At 31.6% G+C, this 22,614-nt stretch overlaps 1 protein-coding gene across 10 annotated transcripts in view; it reads right to left on the reverse strand.

Moving 5' to 3' along the window:
* NOL4 (nucleolar protein 4) overlaps window positions 1-22,614 on the reverse strand; it is a 372,161-nt gene that overhangs the window by 284,812 nt on the left and 64,735 nt on the right. For 6 of the 10 annotated variants that reach the window (XM_017507140.2, XM_017507139.2, XM_037730921.1 and 3 more), the window contains exon 2: window positions 4,945-5,094. In XM_017507140.2, coding sequence (XP_017362629.1) covers window positions 4,945-5,094 — 150 coding nt within the window. Of the gene's footprint in view, window positions 1-3,941; window positions 4,005-4,944; window positions 5,095-22,614 lie in introns of all 10 variants that reach the window. The other 4 variants (XM_037730923.1, XM_037730924.1, XM_017507141.2 and 1 more) reach the window with 2 other exon arrangements.

A 22,614-nucleotide genomic window follows, 5' to 3' on the forward strand; every position in this document is an offset into this window, starting at 1 on the left:
AAAAAAAAAAAAAAAAAAAAAAAAAAAAAACAGGAAGGTCCTATGCTAATTGGGAAGTCAATAGATTACTCTATGCCAATGACTCACATTTTCTTTCTATCTCACTCTTGGCTTGATTTAAATTCAGCTAGAGATGAGAGACAGAAACAAGTATGTTAAATGATCATATACAGTATTAATGATTCCTAGAAACTTAATTAATTTTCTACATTCTCTTGTATAATATTTCGATTTTATATAAAGATACAGGGGTCAATGGTTTAACCCAAAGAGATTGAGTTCTAATTGTAAAACTTGAGGCACTATGACACAGAAGGAAAATGTGCTTGGAACCCAAAGCCTTCCTGGCACTAATCACAAAAGTATACAGATAAATCCCTATTTCAACACTGTTAAGATCTGTACACTCTACAAACCCGTCTTATAGAATTATATCATATATGTGAGCGAACTGTGGCTTATGCACAAAGAGGTTAAGTGAATTGCTCAGACCTCTTGAATTTTACTCCAGTGCTATTTTTCCACAACATAATGGCTGCAAATTTGGTTCATTAGTCTCATTATAAGTTGACAAAAATTCTGGGAATTTTTACATAACAAACTAGCAGAAACTGGTGCCAGTTAGAATATTCTAGTTAGTAATAAAGGCAGTGAACCAACAGGTATTTATAAAAAGAACTAGGCAAAAAATAATAATAATAATAATGCTAACTAGAGTTTTAAGGTTAAGTGTCCTAGATGTGATAGAATAAAGATTTTCTTTGTTAATCTTTAGAGTAGGGCTATAGAGATGCTACATGAATATGTTACTGTTCTACACTCTGACAAGTGTATAGTATTCCATTCATATTAAAATATTGTTTTTTAAGAAAGATCCAATTTTGGTTTTTTCCAGAAAATTGATTTGAAATAGTTTAACAGATTTAATCTTGGGAAAAGCAAATGAAATAACTGGAACTCTCACAAATTTCATCTGGCAGGAGAGCTCCTAAACATAGGAACTCTGGCCTTTCCTCATGCTTTCTTTAAACCCAAATGGTGAACTTCCAGGGATAGTGACATCTACAGGATGCACCACAAAAAGCATGCATGAAGAATTATTACTATTGCTATCTGCCAAACAGAGGCATCAGAGGGTGCATAGGAAATTAGATCCATAATTATAATTAGAGTAAATGATAGAGCTATGTTAATTTTGCTGCCTGTCATTCTTCATGGAACATGAATAGTGACTGGATAAAGGAGAGAAATAACACCATTCACAAGTTTACTATATGCCGAGCACTTTACACATAGTAACTCATTCATTTTAGCACACAATGTATATCATTATCCACCATATAAAGAAAAAGAGTAAATAATTTGCCAAAAGTGGTACAGATACGAAATGAGTGTTAGATTTGAAATTTGAAACTGCGTTTGTCTGGCTTCCAGCCTATTTCCTTTTAGCTATAGCATATGTTCTCCACTCCTGACTTGAATGTAATTATTGGCAGTTTTATATATATGAGTAATACATGTAAGTTTACAATATCACACTATGAGTTGTGTGTGTATATGTGTGTGTACACAGATATACGCAGACTGTTTTCTCTATTGATAACACTGCCTTTTCCTCTTAGTTCTTGGATTTCCACCAGTTAGTCTTATTTTACACGTAGCAAGAAAGAGTTTTGAAACTTAACCCTTTGATTAGACCCTAATTTAAGAAATGTGTCTGAACTCGCTTACCCTGTGATATAATATAATTGATAAAAGAAAACCAGAAAACAGTGATGTATTCATGGAAGGTGATGTTTTGGCAGAATTTGAGAAGAGTTAAACACTGAAAGACAAAACACAATCCAAAGTTATTTTTATAATGTCACATCATTAATTTTGAAGTGACTTTCCAAATTGCTAACCATAACTGCATTCAATTTTTAGTAAAAGGACATATTTTAAGTTCAAACATGAGTAATATTGAATAGTCCATACTTCTTCTCCATTTTGTTCATGTATATAACAAAGAGTTGACTACAGACAAATATGTTGAAAGAAACACATACAATGTACCAGTAACAGTTACTATGTATACAGATACAAATGCAGAAAAAACACCTAACAGATATAATTCAATAATGATTGAAAAAATAATGATGATAGCCTTTACATATTCCTAAAATGTGTCATTTTGTGTGGATTTTCAAGAGCTCGTGAGTAATAAAATACATATCCTCCAATTTTATCTAAAGTCAAATCATATTGCAATAAAGTTTAAGTTGTATAAATGCCTAGATATTTCAAGGAATGATATACTGCATATAGAAAAACCAAATGCATTCAAAAGTTAATCCAATATTAAAGGACCACCATTTCCTGCAGAGTGAAAACATAGAAAGATTTGCAAAAAGGCAAAGTAAATAAAATGACCACTAGATCTATTGATAATATTGTTAAGACAATATGAAACACTTTAATGATTAGTTGTATAAGTATGGTTTCTTGGCCATGTAGTTAAAAGGAGAAAAAGAAGGTCAATAAACATAATCATCATGCATGCTCTTTAAGCTAATGTTTAAGAATTAGAAAGAAATCTTAACCTTAATGGGAACCATTATAATTGCAATAGGCATCTAGCTAATCCTGCCTATGTCTAGCCAAATTCAGCATTAGTATTAAGAATTGAAGTCTGGCCCAATAGTCTATGGCCTTAATAGCACTAAATCATTCTATTTCAAATTACATTTTAGCTTTATGCCCCATTAATTGAACACTTACATCAAATTTTAGCATTAGACTTAAGTTCATTGTAGAGTCATATGCACAGTTTCACTGGCACTGCAAGCAGTTCTGTATTTTGTTTCTTTCCTACAATAAATTCTTATTGCATAAAAAGGAAATGTTTCCCAATTAAAATTCAATTGAGAGGGAGCAAAGGAAAAGAGTTTAGGCCACAAAGAACCTTCATGGTATTAGGAAAAGGTGACAACACTTTAGACGTGGAAATAAAAAAAACTTGGGAAAGGAGAGGATATTCAGCAGGACATTATCAAGAGGGATTAGATGAGGTTTCAGATTCTGTGTACACTTTCAAAGTTGGTATCCCTACCCCAAAATGTAGAAAATGTCTTCCTCATTTTAATTCAAAATTATGTGTAATGGAAACATGTTTACCAATTTATTGCAAGTGTTCAGCATGCATAATGGCAATGGATCAGATTCTCTACACTTTATTTAACAAAACACGGGGCGAGTGATTTGGATTTAAATCATTGACTCACTCTGTATTTTGATTAAAGGTCTATAATAAATGCATTTTAAAAATTAAATCATTTTAAATTGCTTTTGGCACCTAAACAGATTTGGCTGCCACACTACTATTGTCAATGAAGTCACTTGACTTTTGCTTGTTGCTTTGGTTTTTGTTTGTATTCATTTAATACAACTGAAATTATGCATCCCTAGCAAAGTCCTTTTGAAAAGTCCTATTAAGTTCGGGTAGCTATTTCATGAAAATGCATTATTATAAGATTACACAGTTAGTGATATTAGTAGATCAACATACATTTCTTTTTTTCCTATTACTGTCCAGAGGAATAACCCTGGTTTAGGAGACAGGCGAAATGAGTATATTCAGTAATGTTAGTTTATATAAAAATATCTCAAGAAGCTAGGTCATTATCATTAGTCATAATAAGAATGTCTCCTGGAATGTGTAAGTCAAAAGAAAGTTTATGCGGCAGAATTATGTAAGGAAACTTACAATAGTGCCTGCCCACAAACCATGCAATTTGGAAACAGCCAAGAAACAAAACCATAGAGAAGGAGGGATAAATACATGTATTAGGGGTTATTATGCAACTACAAAGATTCAATATGACCCTGGCAATATAGCAAAAAATAGTTATGAAAAAGAAGCTATTTCTTATGCTCAGTAGCTAATTTTCAAACATATGTACCTGTATTTGAAACTTTGAGTATTTCACACATTTTTCTGTATCTGAAAAAAAAATGGATCCAGACTGATATTGTATATAAATATAGCTGAAAACAGTTAATATAAAGGTAGCCAAAAGCAAAATTCAATAAGAATTCTCAAAAAGGATATTATTCTTGTTGCTGATAAACTAATTCCGATGTACAGTTTGTTCATATAGGAGAAGAATAATTTACTGTTCAATTTTCCTAGATAGGATGATATATCTATAGTAATATTATCTTATAAAGTTTTTAATTAAATAAAAGCTAGATTAAAGCATCTAGATCAAACTGTAGGTATAATTAGAAACTTTAGAAATAATACATTACTTCATTTTGACAATATATATTTCAATATCTAACAATTAAATCTGCTTTTTACAAAAATGTATGACAAATACATCATGTACTTCCATTTTTAAACTTTCAAGGGCATTCGTCTATTAAAATAACACATATCTTTTAATAGCCTATCTTAGGAATTAAGAAATACATACCCTTCAGGATAAATACATTGAATATAAGATGACATAAGAAAAGTACATAAAATGTTCTTATTCTTTCATTATTACTATGAACTAGAAAATACTTAAACATATTAATATGATTTGATGGAAAATAAATGTTGACAGTTGTGGTAGTCTTAACGTTCTTATGGTTCCAGTCCATAATTCGCATGTTATGACACACTGAATATATAATACAAATATATCTTTCCATTTGTGGGCATTTGACTGAGACTACACATATTATACATGTTTAATGGCAACAATATGAAAATTAGTCTAGAGACAGCTATAAACTATATGAAATAGACTAGTGAACGTAGAACCAAAATAATTATAGTTTAAATGTTGCGCATGACCATCATATTGTCTAATTTATGTTGAGGATAGAATATTTATAATTATCAAACCTATTTTAACAAGGATACATAATATCAAATTTCAAAATGCATGTTCTTTTTTTTCTTTTTTAACTTACTGCTTTGTAAGTTCTCTTTTGTCCAGCATGTTTTCGAATTTGTTCTCCATTTGGCCCCGTTTCCACATGCATCGAATAAATAATGTCAAAGAAATCTTCAACCACAGCTACCCGTCGTAAAGACAGCTTCTCATCTACCCCTACGCCATCCTGGAAACAAAACAACAACAAAATCCCACAAGATTAATAAACTAATTTGCAATTAATGCATAAAGTTGATTAAAACAAAATATTTTGATAACTTCAACCAAATTGTCTAGATAGGAAACTTCAAAAATTCATGAATGAATATTTCACTATTTTATGCATTACTTACATACAGAACTTGAAGAAACATAAGAGAAGACATTTGTCATAGTTAATATTGAATAAATCATGCTTACCCATAAATTCCATCTTTTAAGTTCTAATAATGAGTTATTTGTAGCTATCAGTACAACTTTCTTAAATTATTTTAAAATAAATTTTAAGGCCCAGTAAATTTTTATTGTGATAATTTAATTCTAGATATTTATTAATTCATCCAAACAATATTGAGTTGCTGGGCCCTAGAAGGTGTTATTTGAGAAATGAAAGAAATAACACAGTTATCCCAGGTTATTGTATATCCTAGGAAAGAAAACACATTTATTATGCTATCAGTATTGGTCTAAAGAACAACAACTGGTAAAGGTTAAAAATATGAGCTCTAGAAATTATCTACGTGAAATTTAGATCTTCTACCTGGAAGCAGCATATTTTGTGCAAATCACTTAAACTTCTCTAAATTTCAGTTTTTCTCTCCTGTAAAATACAGAGCCCACCTCACAGAATTGTAAGAATTAAATGAAATGATGCATTTAAAGGATGGAATCCACTGTTAGTCATATAATGAACACTCAGCAAATGGTAGCTCTTGTCATTTTGAGGGCCATGATAACAAATATGCAAAGTACTGTAGGAATTCAGAGAAAATATCACCTACTGTTGAAATCGATTCCAGAAAAAAATATAATTTGATATAGGCTGGAGTGGAGCCAGGCAAAAGCCATTTTGCTGGGAAGTACAGCAAAGGACAAAGAGTTTTCATGGATAATATGAGTAAGAAATAAGTTTGGAATGAGATAATAAAGTTAATCTTACATGGCTGCAACATGAAAGGGCTTCCTGCTTGCAAACACACACAAACATACACACACATACACCCACACTTCTTATTTGGACTCTGTGACATAATTTGAAGTAACATAACATAGCCATTAACGCCAGTATACAGCACAAGAAGGTGATTAATCTGAGCAAAATCATTATGCAATGAAATAGCAAGAGTTTATTTGAACAGTAACCCCAGCAGATTGAGCTCACTGCAAAACAAAAAGTAAATCCCTTGGTGCTTTTTGTTAGTTTTGTTTTTTATTTATTTTTCTGACATACAGTAGTCCTTGTAAGTAGTGGTGGCTAAAGCAACATATTCAAACAACTATATATAGGAAATCACATTAGGCCAAACAGCTAAAAACATAATTACATATGCCTCTTCCTGACCTATCCCCTAAATCCTGAGAGAATAACTCACCTTTCCTATGCTGAAAACTCAAATTCTAATTCTATCCACTAGTACAATTACCCAGCAACCAGAAAAAGATTAAACTAAAATCAAGTAGAAGGGAGAGAATATGTAAAAAATGAGGAGAAACAAATGACAGTAGGAAACAATGGACAAAATCAGCAAAACCAGAAGCAGTATTTGAAAACAACTTTTTAAATGACAAAGTTTAAGCTCTACTTACATAAAATATAAGAGCAAAGAGTCAAATTACTAAAATTAGGAATAAAAGAAAGATCATTAGTGACCTTACAAAAATAAAAATTTTAAAAAATCACAAAAAAACCATAAACAAGTGATGTCAACAAATTAGAATTAATAATATAAAATTAACAATTCCTAAAAAGACTTAAATTACTGATATTGGCTGACAAAAATAAAAATATTTTTATAGGCCTATCACAAGTAAGAAGACAAAATTAGTAATTAAAACAGCTTTCATGCACAGAAAAAGCCCAGGTCCAGATGGCTTCACTAGACCAAACATTCAAAGAATCAATGGAACTCATCATAAACTCTTTTAAAGCAATAAGTGAGAAAACACTTCCCAAATTATCCAATGAGGCCAGCATTATCTTGATACCAAAACCAAATATATCACAGATATATAGAATAATATCTTTTATGAATATAAATACAAAAAAACCTCAATAAAACACTAGCAAACCAAACCCAACCACATTTACAAATTTATCATATACCACAATCAAGTAGAATTATTCCAGGAATGGAAGATTAGTTTAACACAATGAAATGAATTAATTTAACATATCATATTAATACAATAAAAGACAAAAGTATATGATTATCTCAGTAGATGCAGGAAAAAAATCATTTGACAAAAACCAATGTACTTTCTTGATAAAAATTCTAAGTAAATTAGGAATAGAAAGGAATTTCCTCAACTTCATAAAGGACATCTACAAAAACCTCCTGTAACTAACATCTTATTTAACTGTGAGAGACTGAATGCTTTCCTCTTAAAATAGAAGCCAAACAAGAATGTCTGCTCTAGCCTCATCTATTTAACATCATACTGGTGAATCTAGCCAGGGAAGTTAATCAGGGAAAAGAAAGAAAACACACCCAAATTGGAAAGAAACAAGTAAAACTATCTTTATAGATGCTTTGTGTGTCACTTGCAAATGATATAATCACATATATAGAAAATTCTAAGGAATCCACTAAAAAACTTTAGGACTAATAAATGACTTCACGTCTGTATTAAAAATCAATTATATTTTTTAATTAGCAATAAACAATCTGAAAATGAAGCAGGAAAAATAATTTCTTTTATAAGGGTTTCAAAACACTGATATATTTAGGAATAAATTTAGATATAAAGTTTTAAAAAGTATAAGAGCTATACACTGAAAATTATAAAACATTGCTGAAAAAAATTAAAATGAACTAAATAAACTGAAATACACCTTATTATAGACCATAAGACAATATTGTCAAGGTGGCAATAATTCAGACATTATTTTGCAGGATCAATGCAATCACTACCAAAATTACTAATAGCTTTTCATGAAAATTGACAATTTGGCCTTAAAATGTACATGTAAATTCAAGAAAACAAGATTAGCCAAAATAGTCTTTAAAAAGTTCACACACTTCTTAATTTCAAAGCTTACTACACTAAAGTCTTTATTAGATAGTGTGGTATTGGCATGTGAATTGATATATGGATCAGTGGAATAAAACTGAGATTTCAGAAATAAAGCCTTACATTTATTCAGTTCAACTTAAAAGACATGCCAAAACAATGCAGTAGGAAAAGAATTTAACAAATAATGTCAGGACAACTATATACCCACATGCAAAGGAATAGTCAGGTCCCTACCTCAACCCATAATACAAATTAAATCAGAATAAATGACCAATGTAAATGTAAGAGCCAAAACTCAAAATTTGTACAAAGTTACTTAAAGCAAATGTTTGTGACCTTGGGTAAGGCAAAGTCCTCATAGTTATAGCCACGAAACTTAAAAGCAATACAAGAAAAAAATATAAATTGAACAACACAAAAACTTAAAATGTTTATGATGCAAATAATACCATCAAAAAGTGAAATGACATCTCATACAAATGGGAGAAAATATTTGAAAATCATACATCTAATAAAGGACTTACATCCATAATATATGAAACAAAACTCAATACCAGAAAGTCAAATAACCCAATTTAAAAACTGCCAAAATATTTGAACAGTCATTTCTCCAAAGAAGGTGTTCAAATGACAAACAAGCACAAGAAAAGATGTTCAATATAATTCATGATTAGAGAAATGCAAATCAAAATCACACTGAAACACTACTTCACATGCACTAGTATTGCTATATTCAAAAATAACAAGTATTGGCAAGGATCTGGAAAAATTGAATCCTCATACATTGCTGGTGAGAATGCAAAATAATGCAGTTGCTTTGAAAACAGATTGGCAGTAACAAAAAGTTAAACATAGGCTTACCAGATGACTTGGTAAGCCAACATCATGTATATATATATATATATATATATATATATATATATATATATATGACATATATATATATGACATATATATATATATGACATATATATATGACATATATATATGTCATATACACACACACACACACACACACACACAAACACACAAACACACACATTCAAGAGGAATGATAACATAAGTTCACACAAAATATACTGAACATCAATATTAATAGCAGCATATTGGTAATATCTAAAAAGTCAGAACTCAAATGTCACTGAACTGAAAAATGAATAAGCAAAATGTGGCATAAACATACAAAGAAATATCTTTCTACCATAAAAAGAGATGAAGTATTGATTCATCCATGGATAAACCTTGAAGACATTAAGTTCCATGAAAGACATAAAAAACACATATTGTATGATTCAATTTATAAATGTAGAAAATAGGTAAATTTATATAGATAGAAATGGGACCAAGTGCAGTGGCTCATGCCTGTAATCACAGTGCTTTGGGAGGCTGTGGAAGGCGGATCTCTTGAGCCCAAGAATTTGAGACATAGTGAGACCCTTATTCCTTCAAAAATATAGATAAATTAGTTGGGCATGGTGACATATGCCTGTAGTTCCAGTTACTCAGGAGGCTGAGGTTGTAGGATCATTTGAGCCCAGGAGGTTGAGGCTACAGTGAGTCGTGATTGTGCCCGTGCATTTCGGCCTTGGCAACAGAGTGAGAAACTATCTCAAAAAAATAAAAATAAAAATAATGAAAGTAGCTTATTGCTTGTTTAGGACTGGGGAGGAGGAAAAAATAAGGACTGGCTGTTAATAGCTACAAAGTATCTTTTAGGAGGGACAAAATGTTCTACAATTAGATGATAGTGGTTGTACAACCCTCTGAACATACTCCAAATATTGAATTATACACTTTATATGATTAATTTTACAATATGTGAGTTAAATCTCAATAAAGCTGTTAAAATATATAGTAGCTAATGATATCAGATTTTGAGTTCAAGAATGCAAAAAATAATAATAAAACCCAAAAGAAAAGAAACCAAGCAGAGGAGCTCACACAATCCAAACTCAAACAATCCACAATGTAGAGTGGAATAAAAGTGAAAATATAGGTGACTCAACCAACACTGTAGTGGTGACAATGAGAGTGTGCTGGTAAATATTTAAGAAGTGTCTCTTGAAAAAATACATAATACATCAGGTTATTATAAACTGTACTGATATAAAAGATGTGTAGCATATAATTTATAAATTATAATAAAATATATGATACTTCTTACTATGAGTTTCATATAGGTGACTAATTCTCACAGAATACTTTCAGTGATTTTTGCTGAACCCTTGTATTTCTAGCCAACGTATGGTTTTGATTAAATTATAATATGGCAAATGAAACTCCATACCAATCTTTGAATACTTTTCCCAATATTTTTTTGTAATTGATATAGTATGTGATTTACTGTTAAACTATTTATTGCCCTTATACAAATGTTATTCATTAAACTGAAACTTCTGGCCTGGTACAATGGCTCGAGCCTGTAATCCCAGCACTTTGGGAGGCCAAGGCGGGTGCATCACTTGAGGTCAGCTATTCGAAACCAACCTGGCCAGCACGGGAAACCCTGTCTCTGCTAAAAATACAAAAATTAGCCGAGTGTGGTGGTATGCGCCTGTAATCCCAGCTACTAAGGAGGCTGAAGCAGGAGAATCACTTGAACCCACGGGGCGGAGGTTGCAGTGAGCCAAGATCGCACCACTTCACTCTAGCCTGGGTGAAAGAGCAAAATTCCCCCTCAAATAAATTTAAAAAAAATGGAAACATATTTCAGCTTTACTAAGACAATGAACAAAAATTATAAATCTGTCCTGATTGATGTCATTTGCTAATTTCTATGTTGTATAATCACTTCCACCATTCCTTCTTTCAAGCTACCAGTGTGAAATCACTGAATGTGAAGTTGAAAACAGAATCACAATAATGCTCCATTATATGGTATTTTTACCATAATGATACTATAGATCAGATGAACCACCTCAAGACAATAAATAATGCTACTTTATATAAAAATAATTATTCACGATAAGTTTTGAATATATATCCTTTTAATATTAATTACTTAATAAGTTTATATTATTCAACCGTTGGCAATTGTTGCATTTCACAAATGGATTGCAAAATTTCCAAAAAGTTGCCTGTTAGCTCTCATGAGCAAGTACAGTCCAGCTCTAGGATATCAACATTTTTATGTCATTCAAGATAAGTAAATTACTGATTTACTTAATTCAGTTTAATATTTTATAGAATAGCTCCTGTGGTCAATCATTAACATGAAAAGCTTCAGAGAACAAGAGCTCAAAAAACTAATTAATGTAATGTGACACTTCAGGGTGCTATGAAAACCATAGCTACTATTGAAAAAACTTTATATTAAAACTAATATGATAGCAAAACTAACCAAATTTGTAAATAGAGTTTGTGATAGCAAGTCTGTGCTCAACAAAATGATTGGTTTATTTAATTTTTTGTTGTGCTTTATTAACACACTCAAATGATTGAAGGAAAGAAAAGTTAAGCTAAAAATGAGTTACCCCTTATTTAACCTTATACTTTCTCACTAATTGCCAGTTGGTAAGATAATAAACATACACATAAAAATTTAAGGCAATTATATGAAGTTGACAAATGAGAGACACTATGCTTAGTGATACTAACTTTTATAACAATAAAATCAAAGTGCAATTTATGTTAAAAGGCTGACGTGCAGGTCTCCATGACTCTTCTCCTTATGGGATCTACTTGGAAGATACTTTTTCTGAATTTCAAATTCAACTTCTTTTTAAATTATGGACTTTCAGCAGTATGACAAAAACAGACAAAAAGAACTGATGCAGAAATAATCAATATGGAGTAGATCACTAACCTGAACTTCTTCCTAACTCCTATTCTCCACAGGACATTGTATCTGCTTTGCAGGTAATATGGCAAGATATTGACAGAGAAGGATACTGTTATATTGCTCAATTATACTAGTCAGATTGAAACAAAATGTTTGCATAAATTTTCTAATTAATTAAAAACAATATTTGAAAGTCAAAATATTGATATATCAAATATAACATCCACTGAAAGATTTTTATTGAAATTGTAATAGGGAATTCAAACTAAGGTCAATATAGCACATTTTACATTCTAGAACTCAATGAATAACAATAGTTATTACCTTTTCTAGTCTAAGTTTTATCAATCAGATATTCTAAAGGCCAAAATCATCAGTATAAAGTAGTTCATGTAATTGATAGCAATTTTAGTAAAATATTTACAAATAAAAGCAGTATGAGTTAAACTTTATAATTCATAAACAACAAATAAAAGAATGACAATATAAAAGGGGAGATAGTAAAATAAATACAAATATCTACCATTCAAGTTTCAAGAGTCCTAAACTCAAGAATTTATAGATATCATCTATAAATAATCTAATTTTCACAAATGTTTATAACTCTAATTAAGAATTTTTAATATGCAGCATTCCTTGACATCTTGTTATGTATTTGAGTTACTATTTTTAAAAAAGAAAAGGAAAAGATATATATTTTAAATGAACATTATCTGGGGAAAAAGAAACAGCAGTACAAAGGAACAGTGCCATAAAAGAAAAACTAACTCCATTTTTAACTAAAATACTTCAACTAAAATATTTGTTTCTGTGAAAATCAAACCTACACAAAAATTATTAATTTTATACCAGCAATTCATCTGCAAAAGCAGATAAAATTTACATCTACTCTTTTCAAAATTAATGATTTACTCAGGTAAACAATATTGAATTCCAAGTTTTTGTTTCTTCAGTGAGGAGACTACAGATATATAATTATTTATACAAAATATTCATAATTATTTCCATAGAATATTCCTCCTATTTCTAGCACAAAAACCTGTTACTAGGAGGTCAATGCCCATGCACAAAGCAGACTAGAAAAACACTGCTTGGCCATATGTCCAGGTGCTGGCTAAGTGAGCTTTACCTGTTGGATATTGTCTTATACAAGGGACTTTTCATTGCATCCCTTACACATGCTGTTGCTTCCCTTAAAATACAAGTAACTTTCAACTTTGAGATATTGAATAGCAAGTTATGCAGGCTGCATCTTTCTCTGCTTTGCCATTATTTCACTACTCTAGAACCTATCAAACCGTTTATATAGTAGCTTTTGGTGTTTTAGTCAGGAAGTCTTTGCCCAAGGATATGTCCTGAATGGTATTGCCTAGGTTTTCTTCTAGGGTTTTTATGGTTTTAGGTCTTATGTTTAAGTCTTTAATCCATCGTGAGTTAATTTTTGAATAAAGTATAAGGAAGTGGTCCAATTTCAGTTTTCTGTATATGGCTCACCAGTTTTCCCAATACCATTTATTAAACAGGTAATCCTTTCCCTATTGATTATTTTTCTCAGGCTTGTCAAAGATCAGATAGTTGTAGAAGTTTGGCGTTATTTCTGAGGCCTCTGTTCTGTTCCATTGGTGTATATATCTGTTTTGGTACAAGTACCATGCTGTTTTGGTTACTGTAGCCTTGTAGCATAGTTTGAAGTCAGGTAGCATGATACTTCCAGCTTTGTTCTTTTTTTCTTAGGATTCTCTTGGCTATATGGACTCTTTTTTGGTTCCATATAAAATTTAAAGTAGTTTTTCCCAATTATGTGAAGAAAGTCAATGGTAGCTTGATGGGGATTTGAATCTATAAATTACTTTGGGCAGTATGGCCATTTTCACAATACTGATTCTTCCTATCCATGATTATGGAATGTTTTTCCATTTGTTTGTGTTCTCTCTTATTTCCTTAAGCAGTGGTTTGTAGTTCTTCTTGAAGAGGTATTTTGCATCCCTTGTAAGTTGTATTCCTAGGTATTTTATTCTCTTTGTAGCAATTGTGAATGGGAGTTCACTCATGATTTGGCTCTGTATTACTGGTATACAAAAATGCTTGTGATTTTTGCACATCAATTTTGTATCCTGAGACTTTGCTAAAGTTGCTTATCAGCTTAAGGAGATTTTGACCTGAAACGATGGGGTTTTCTAAATATACAATCATGTCATCTGCAAACAGAGACAATCTGACTTCCTCTCTTCCAATTTGAATATCCTTTATTTCTTTTCCTTGCCTGATTGCCCTGGTCAGAACTCCTTCCAGTTGAATAGGAGTGGTGAGAGAGGGGATCCTTGTCTTGTGCCGGTTTTCAAAGGGAATGCTTCCAGATTTTTCCCATTCAGTATGATATTGGCTGTTGGTTTGTCATAAATAGCTCTTATTATTTTGAGATACGTTTCATCAATACCTAGTTTATTGAGAGTTGTTAGCATGAAGGGCTGTTCAATTTTATCAAAGGCCTTCTCTGCATCTATTAAAATAATCATGTGGCTTTTGTCATTGGTTCTGTTTATGTGATGGATTATGTTTATTGATTTGCATAGTAGAACCAGCCTTGTGTCCCAGGGATGAAGTCGACTTGATCATGGTGGGTAAGCTTTTTGATGTGCTGCTGGATTCCGTTTGCCAGTATTTTATTGAGGATTTTTGCATCAATGTTCATCAGGGATAATGGCCTGAAATTTTCTTTCTTTGTTGTGTCTCCGCTACGTTTTGGTATCAGGATGATGCTAGCCTCATAAACTGAGTTAGGGAGGAGTCTCTTTTTCTATTGTTTGGAATAGTTTCAGAAGAAATATTACCAGCTCCTCTTTATACCTCTGTTAAAATTTGGCTGTGAAAAGTCCTGGGCTCTTTTTGGTTGATAGGCTATTAATTACTGCCTCAATTTGAGAACTTGTTATTGGTCTATTCAGAGATTCGACTTCCTCCTAGTTTAGTCTTGGGAGGGTGTGTGTGTCAAATAATTTATCCATTTCTTCTAGATTTATTTGCATAGAAGTGTTTATGGTATTCTCTGATGGTAGTTTGTATTTCTGTGGGATCAGTGGTGATATCTCCTTTATCATTTTTATTGTGTCTATTTGATTCTTTTTTATTCTTTATTAGTCTGACAAGCAGTCAATTTATTTTGTTAATATTTTCAAAAAAAAACAGCTCCTGGATTCATTGAGTTTTTGAAGGGTTTTTTGTGTCTCTATTTCCTTCAGTTCTGCTTTTATCTTAATTATTTCTTGTCTTCTGCTAGCTTTTGAATTTGTTTGCTCTTGCTTCTCTAGTTCTTTTTATGGTGGTGTTAGGGTGTTGATTTTAGATCTTTCCCACTTTCTTTTGTGGACATTTAGTGCTATAAATTTCCCCGTAAACACTGCTTTAGCTGTGTCCCAGAGAGTCTGATATGCTGTATCTTTGTTCTTATTGGTTTCAAATAACTTATTTATTTCTGCCTTAGTTTTGTTATTTGCCCAGTAGTCATATAGGAGAAGGTTGTTCAGTTTCCATGAAGTTGTGCAGTTTTGAGTGTTTCTTAATCCTGAGTTCTAATTTGATTGCACTGTGGTCTGAGAGACTGTTTGTTATGATTTCCATTCTGTTGTATTTGCTGAGGAGTGTTTTACTTCCAATTATGTGGTCAATATTGTAATAAGTGCAATGTGGTGGTGAGAATAATGTATATTCTCTTGATTTGGGGTGAAGAGTTCTGAAGATAACTGTTAGGTCCTCTTGGTCCAGAGCTGTGTTCAAGTCCTAAATATCCTTGTTAATTTTCTGTCTCATTGATCTGTCTAATATTGACAGTGGCTGTTAAAATCTGCCACTATTATTGTGCGGGAGTCTAAGTCTCTTTGTAGGTCTCTAAGAACTTGCTTTATGAATCTGGGTGTTTCTGTATTGTGTGCGTATATATTTAGTATAGTCAGCTCTTCTTGTGAAAATAGATATAAACTAATTTTTCCTTGAAAATGAAATCATCTAATATAAATATAGAGTTCCTCTGAAGAGATAATCATTTGAGCTATCTCTTAGTCATCATTGTGGCTAATTCAGTGTTTGACTGCAATTGAGAAGTACAATTATATCTTCTTGCATTTTCCCTTAATTAACAGGCGTAATATTGTGTGATAGAGTATTAAATTCCTTTTTATACCTTTGGGGATAGGCACCAGAGCAAAGCAAATAAAACTGAGGTTGAGAGATACTAATATTCATAGTAATTTTAATGATTAAAAATAGGTCAAAATATTTATGGTGTCATAGCTAACAACCTATAATACATGAGTATATTGGAAAGAAATGCTAAAAGAATAAAAATCATTAAAGCCTTCAGAGATAAGCATCAATCTTGTGAATCATAATCCCAGAACATAAAAAGACTCTTATTTTGGGAAAATTCTGAGAGTAGTAACTTTGTTAGGGTACATGTGACCACCAAGTAAGAATTTTTAACCTAAATACAAGGCAAGGAACTAAAGCCTAGAAAGAAAGATTATTCTTTCACTACTAAATTAATCAGAAGAGCTATGATAGTGTTTCAATAGGAAGTAAACATGAAGATTTAGCAAGTAAGATCTGTAAGTGAGAGAGATATCAAAACTTTGTTATCATCATATCCCATGTTTTTATTGGTGAATAATATCCCATTGCATGATGATGCCATAATTTGTCTTTCTGTTCTCCAGCTGATGGGCATCTAGGTTGATTCCAGTGTGACACTATTTTGGAGAAAGCTGCTATTTTATTTTAACTTGTCTGTTCATTATAAGACATTCTACACAATGAACTCATTAAGAGAAAATGCTTCGTTATCATTATTTTGAGAATGTACTACCTAGAATTTTCCCTGGTATATAGTACAGAATCAGCAAATGTTCAATTTAAGTGAATTTACACCTCTATAACCTGGTTTATTTGCAGAATCTCCTTGCTGAAAGTTAATTCATGCTGTAGGTACTGGAAGGTGACACCACATTATGCCCCTTGGAGGCAGACTATCATATTCCATTATTTACTACCTAAGTTGCCTTGGGGAATTTTCTTACATTTCCCTTGGCCTTGGTTTTCTCATCTAAAATATGAAGATAATTACATAACATATCTGTTTAATTTAGGATTAATTGAATTTTTCCCAGAATTTAATAAGTACTCAACAAATATTAGTCGTTACTTTATTACGGATAATGCGTACCCTTCAAATATCTGACTAAGTTTATTACATGAAGAAAATGTTGAGAATAGTGCTCTCAGAAAAATGTGGAAGGAAATTTAAAGGCACCAAGAATAGCCAACACAATATTGAAAGAGAAGAATAAAGTCATAGGACTGACACTACTCAACTTCAAGACTTACTATAAAGCTGTGGTAATCAAGACAGTATGTATTGGCAAGAGATTAAACGAGGATCAGTGGAATAGAATAGAGACCCCAGAAATAGACATACATAAATATAGACAACTGATGTTTAACTAAGGAGCCACAGCAATACAATGGAGAAAAGATCATTTTAACAAATGTAGTTGGAACAGCTAGATATGCACGTGTGGAAAAAAGGAATCTAGACACAGACCTTACATTGTTCAAAAGATAAAATGAATCCTGACTAAATGTTAAATGCCAAAAATATATACAACTTTTATCCTAGAAGATAAAATAGGGGAAAATCTAAATGACTTGGACATGAATATGACTGACTTTTTAGATAAAACACCAAAGGCATGATCCATTAATGAAAGAATTGATAAGCTAGACTTCATTACAATTTAAAACTCTGGTCATGAAAGACATAGTCAAGAGAAGGAAAAGACAAGCTATAGACTGGAAGAAGATACTCCCAAAAGACATCTGATAGAGGACTGTTATCTGAAATATACAATTAACTCATAAAATTCAATAATAGGAAAACAAACAAGCTGATTTAAAAATGCACAAAAGATCTGAACAGACACCTCACCAAACAAAATGCTCTACATCATGTCACTCAGAAAATGCAAATTAAAACAATGAGATACCACTACATAACTATTAGAATGGCCAAAATTTAAAACACTAGTAACACGAAAAGCTGGTGAAAATATGGGGCAACAAGAACATTAATTGTTCATAGGAATTCAAAATTTTATAGTGCTTTAGAAGAGAGTTTGGCAATTTCTGATAAAACTACACATACTCTTATCATATAATCCCCCAAACATATCCCTTTATATTTACCCAAAGATGTTGAAAACTTAAGTCTACAAAAAAAACCTACACAGAGATGTTTATAGCAGCTTTATTTACAACTGCCAAAATCTGGAAACAAACAAGATGCCCTTCAGTAGGTGAGTGAATAAACTGTGGTACACCTAAACAATGAAATATTAACACTAGAAAATAAATTATGAAGCCATAAAAATACATGAAAGAATCTTAAATGCATAGTATCGAGTGACAGAAGCCAATCTGAAAGAACTACATAGTACACGGTTCCAACTATCTGACTTTCTGAAAAAAAGTAAAACTAAGAAGATAGCAAAAAGATTACTGGTTACCAGGGCTTATGGGAAGGGAGGGACGAATAGACAAAGCACAAAAGATTTTTAGGGTAGTGAAACTATTCTGTATGACACTATATTGGTAGATACATGTCATTATACATTTTTCCAAACTCACAGAATGTACAGCACCAAGATTTAACCCTAACATAAACTTTGGATTTTAATGACATGCCAATGTAGTTTCATTGATTGTAACCAATATACCACTTTGGTGCAGGATGTTGATAGTGGGGTGCTTACAAGCTTGTAAGGGCAGGGGATACATGGGAATTCTGTACTTTTGCTTAATATTGCTGTGAACCTGAAGTCTATTTAAAATGAGAGAGGGAAAGAGTCTATACTCTTTTTGGGAGTGAAAGCCTTGCTTTCCTGTGTGGCAATAGAGGAAAGTTATTCTACTGTACTGACAACCAGTTCAAGAAATTTTTTGTAATCTATGCTCTATTAATTTGATAAATGAAAAATTCACATGAAGTGAAAATATAACAAAATCTTTTTATCTTTTTTTTAGTGCACGTATCTCTAACATTTTTTTCAAAACAATTCATATTGAAAAGTAAAAATATGCCAAGGATAGGAAATGAAATATTAACTTATTTTAATATTCTTTTCAAAAAGAAAGACACTTTCCATTATAAAATAACTAGAAAGAATGACTAAGAAGCATGGTTTAAAATTGAGATTTGTCGAAGTCAGGTAAATTTCTAGGATCATGTGAGCAATGGGCCACAAGACTTGAAACAGAAACGTTCATGTAAAAATAGGACTCAAAAAAAAAGTCCACATGCAGTGAATGAATGCACTAGAAGGAAATCTGCCCATTTGTAAATAGACATACGACGGTGACTTGTCTCAGGTTTATTTGGTTCTTGGTTTAAAAAAAGTCTCATCTTTTGGGGAAAAAATATAGGAAAATTAATAGAGCTATGAGACCACAGATTTAAGAAACACAATGAATCCCACACAGGATAATTTTGTTTGGAAAAATTCACTCTTGAATACATTACTATGTGCAAAACTGCAGATAACCACTAACTGAGTATATTTAAACGAAAAAAAAAAAAAAAACAGCCAGAAANAAAAAAAAAAAAAAAACAGCCAGAAAGATGGGACAGATCACCCTTAAGGAATAACAGTTCGTCTGATGGCGAACCTCTCAATAGTCGCCAAGTGAGAACACAGTACAATAATAGCTTCACAACTCTGAGGGCAAATGCTGATAAACATAGATTTGTATTATCAGACAAATTATCATATAAGAATGAGAGATTTTTCCTGGCAAACAAACCAAAAACATTTACCATGCTTATGAAGGGACTTAAAGGAGGTACTTTAGACAAAAGAAAACTGCTAGAAGACAATCGAAAGGGAATACTAAAATTAGACGTACAATTCATTTGTAATACCTTAGATACTTTTAGGAATTTTTTCCCAAATCACATTGTAATAGATAAGTCATATTCTTAAGTAGTCAATAGTCAGGCGATATTATTCCCAATTTTTAAGAAAGAGAAGCATGGGACAGTTAAATTTGCCAAAATTAGGAGTTAGTTTTGCTCTTATATCTAGGAAACAATGGGGTTGTTTCCAGTTGTATTTATTAAAAGTAATGCTGCTATAAATATTTTGCTTATATTTTTCGTGTATCCATGTACTCATTTCTTTTGGATACATCACTGGGAGTAGAATTACTTGGCTATAAAGTATATTTATATTAACATTACATTATTTCCAATATTTATAAAATAATAACAAATCTCTAGAAGGCTCAAATCATGAAACAAAAGAAACTTGTCTCTTAAATGTCCTTAATTCATATCCTCTTCCAATGTACATTGAGTTTCTTTGTTGTGCCATTGTTGAGTTCTACATCAATTATTTGTTAAAACTATTAGACAAAAATAATATTTGTTGAGTGCTTAATATGTACTTCAGACTGCTAAACATTTTACATGTATTAACTCCTTTAGTGTTCATAATAATCATCTATTATTCCCATTTCACAGGCAAGGAAGCTGAGACTCAAATAAATGAATACATTCCCTATGGTCAGATATCTATGAAATGGAAAGCACTGCAAGATATAAATCAGTGAATATGAAACTGCCTCGAGATTATTTCAGTAGGTCAGGTAATCTCTGGAAAGAGTGATTAGCCAAATCAATGCACAGAGATACATATGAATTGCAATGTTTATAAGAAACTGTGTTAAGACAGAGACAATATTATAATTTTAAAAAACGCAAAATACTGTAGCTTAAAAAAGACAAATTAATTTCTCTTTCATCTAACAGTCCAGTGATCCACAGCCAGCATGATAGCTCTGCCATCTGGAACAAGTGGCTGCCAAGGTTTCTCAGACATTGCTATTTCCCAGCCTGAAGTAAAAGTGAAAGTAACATAGAGGAAGGTCGGACTCATCACTTCTGCTTATGAATCACTGGCCCAAACTTGATCACATAGCCACATCTAGAGCTAAGGCAGGCTAGAAAATGTAGTCAGAAGATTGGCCAAAGGGAATCAGACATATGTCCAGCTAACATTTAGAGGATGCCATTACTAAAAGGACAAAAACAATGAATATGAAGAACGATTCATTTACTAGTCAAATCTGTTGAAAACATAGGACATGTGCAAAGATGGAAGAGGAAACAGCTAGAAAATATGTTAAAATCCAAGAGGCAGAGGCTGGAGAGAGTGACCTAATACAGTAATTAATGACAAATCTTTAAAAAATAATTGAACTATAACTGAGACAAAATGCACAAAATATAAGTGTTAAATTTAATGAATTTACATATTAAACACATCCATATATGAATTACCCAGTTCCAGAAATAGACGAGTACCAGCACCCCTACAAGCTCCTTTGACTTCTTCCTAATCACTAATCTCACTCAGCTCCTCAAAGATAGCTACTACCTTAGGTTTTCAATATAGATTTGTGTTGCCTACTTTGTTATGTAATCATGTTTGTGAGATTTATACATGCTGTAGTGTGTAGCAGTACTTTTATGTTCTTAGTTGTTGCATATACCATAGTAAAATATGCCATAACTTATTTAACAATTGTTTTCAGGAAAAACTATTAGAGTAATTTATGGTTTTTAAGTATTATAAATAATCCTGCTAAAATGGTTTCACTTGTAGTTTTTTTTTTTTTTTTTTTTTTTTTTTTTTTTTTTTTTTTTTTTTTTTTTTTTTTTTTTGGTGCATCCATCACTCAAGTCTTATATTGAATTGCTTCATATATATATATATATATATATATATATATGTTTAACCTTTGTAAACCATGCTAAACAGTTTTTCCCAAGTGGGTGTATTAATTAAATGCCTCTCTAGCAGTATACGAACATTCTACTTGCTCAACTCAATATTCTCACAAACACTTGGGAATGTCAATCTCTTTAATTGTAGTCATTCTAATATGTGTGGATAGTGGTTTTAATTTTAATTTCTCTGATGACTACTGAGGATGTGAGTCCTTTCTTACATGTATTAGTCATTTGGACACCCTCTTTTGTTAAATATCTCTCCTAGTCAGTTGCCCAATATTTTATTGGGTGGTCTGCCTTTTTTAAATAGTTATCTATAAAGTATGAATATGAATCTTTTACCAATTTGTACCTTTCTTCTCAGTGAACAGCTTTTGAATTTTTGAATGAAAGAATGACAAGAATAGCTCCATACTTTGAGAAAATATATCTGTGACAAATAAGTGAAAGTTGATCAGAGAGATGTTAAAAACATAACATACATATATATATATATGTATTTGATAAATACTAGAATCCAATTCAGACAGAGGAAAACAACAATCAAAAGAAAGAATAATGTTGAAAAATATATTTTATAAAGAATTTGCTGATTTATTCAATCCTGAGAAGTCTTGATAACTGAGTTGGAAAATTATGAAATACAGACAGTTCACAAAGGACAGTAATAACTTGATAAAACAAGGCAGTCAATATTGGCTAAGTTGGGAATACAAGAAAATTGAAGTTTGGAATTACAGTCATGCATTGCTTAATGATGGGCATGTATTCTAAGAAATGCATTGTTAGGTGACTTCTTTATCAGTCAAACATCATAGAGTGTTCTTGCACAAGCATAGATGGCATAGCCTACT

Source organism: Cebus imitator, unplaced genomic scaffold (genome assembly GCF_001604975.1).
Source record: "Cebus imitator isolate Cc_AM_T3 unplaced genomic scaffold, Cebus_imitator-1.0 Scaffold369, whole genome shotgun sequence".
NCBI classification, from domain to species: Eukaryota; Metazoa; Chordata; class Mammalia; order Primates; family Cebidae; genus Cebus; species Cebus imitator.